This window comes from Capsicum annuum, chromosome 8 (genome assembly GCF_002878395.1).
Source record: "Capsicum annuum cultivar UCD-10X-F1 chromosome 8, UCD10Xv1.1, whole genome shotgun sequence".
Classification (NCBI taxonomy): domain Eukaryota; kingdom Viridiplantae; phylum Streptophyta; class Magnoliopsida; order Solanales; family Solanaceae; genus Capsicum; species Capsicum annuum.
Genome location: NC_061118.1, coordinates 160136686 through 160137916, shown reverse-complemented (window position 1 = coordinate 160137916; position 1231 = coordinate 160136686). Strand labels below are relative to the sequence as shown.

Here is a 1231-nt window from a genome sequence, read left to right as displayed (position 1 = left end):
TCTTTGTTGACCTTAATAAAATTTTATCATTGTAATTTTTTATTTTTATTTTATAAAATCCATCAATAAGGAAAGAAATACATTAGTACCCTTCAATAATTCATTATTATAAACATGTCATTAAACGACCCACGCCATTATACAACATATAATATTATACACAATATTTGATCATGCATATATATATGAATATAACCATGTAAAATAATGTGTATACACCTATTATATACATTTATATTACAAAAAGCATTGTTCAATTATCAACACATCTCTATTTTAACATTATAAACGCACATCAATAAAATGTAGTACTAATATATAAGAAGATATAATTATGGATAAGTGATTCTAGGCTATAATTAATTCATACACCTATTATGTACTGCATTAGCTTATTAGCTCGGACTCCTCAAAAACTAGTAAAATTAAGAAGGAGATATTAATAAAGCAAATTGAAAGTAAAGTAAAGAAATGTCAATAATTTTTTTTTTTTCGCTTAGCAAACTTGCTAAATTCAGCTTGTAGCAGATAAAATATCCTACTACTATATACTTATTTTTTAAAACAGTGGGCTGTTAACATAGATTTTGTGTAAGAAGCCCACATACAGTTGGCAAGTACAGTACTTTATTTACTCAAAACATAATCCCAACTCACTACGTTTCAGGTTTTTTTGTTTTGTCCAAAAGAGGCAAAGTCTAATAACTTCCTCATAATCCATAGATTCCTTAAATTTATACCTTCAACCCCATTGTTTTTTTTTTTTCTGAAAAAAAAAAAAAAACTTGTCAATTTGACAAGGTAAAATTATTGGTCGGAGAAACAAGAATTGGGTCAAATTCATGGCCGGAGATTATGGCCGGTGGTCACCGGTGAAGAGGGATTTTAAGGCTATGTTAAAGAATTTATCCCATGAAGAAATTCTTGAAGTTTTGTCTGAAGGGTTATGTGCCTACTGCGAAGAGGTTATAGAAGGTCGTATAAACAGTCTTAATCAAAGTAAGTAAATTTCAATTATTTTGTTTTGAGATTATATTAGTGTTTGTGTCTTTACATTTGTGTTTCAGTTTGACTTTAATTTCAAGAATGGAATTTCCCCCCTTTGTACTTGAACTCAATTTGAAAGCCATATTTCGACCCGGACGTTTTCGGGATGCCGCTAATAACCAACGAATGGCAAGTGCTTTTCCTTGTGTGGATCCTATTTCAATGGGAACTTGATGAGTCGATC

The 1231-nt window shown here is 30.0% G+C and overlaps 1 protein-coding gene across 1 annotated transcript in view; it reads left to right on the top strand.

The window, feature by feature from the left end:
• Positions 1-454: 454 nt before the first annotated feature.
• The window catches only part of LOC107839932 (RNA demethylase ALKBH9B), a 9035-nt gene continuing 8258 nt past the window's right edge, over positions 455-1231 (top strand). The window contains exon 1 of the mRNA XM_016683602.2: positions 455-999. Coding sequence (XP_016539088.2) covers positions 843-999 — 157 coding nt within the window. The 5' untranslated portion in view covers positions 455-842. The remainder of the gene's footprint in view (positions 1000-1231) is intronic.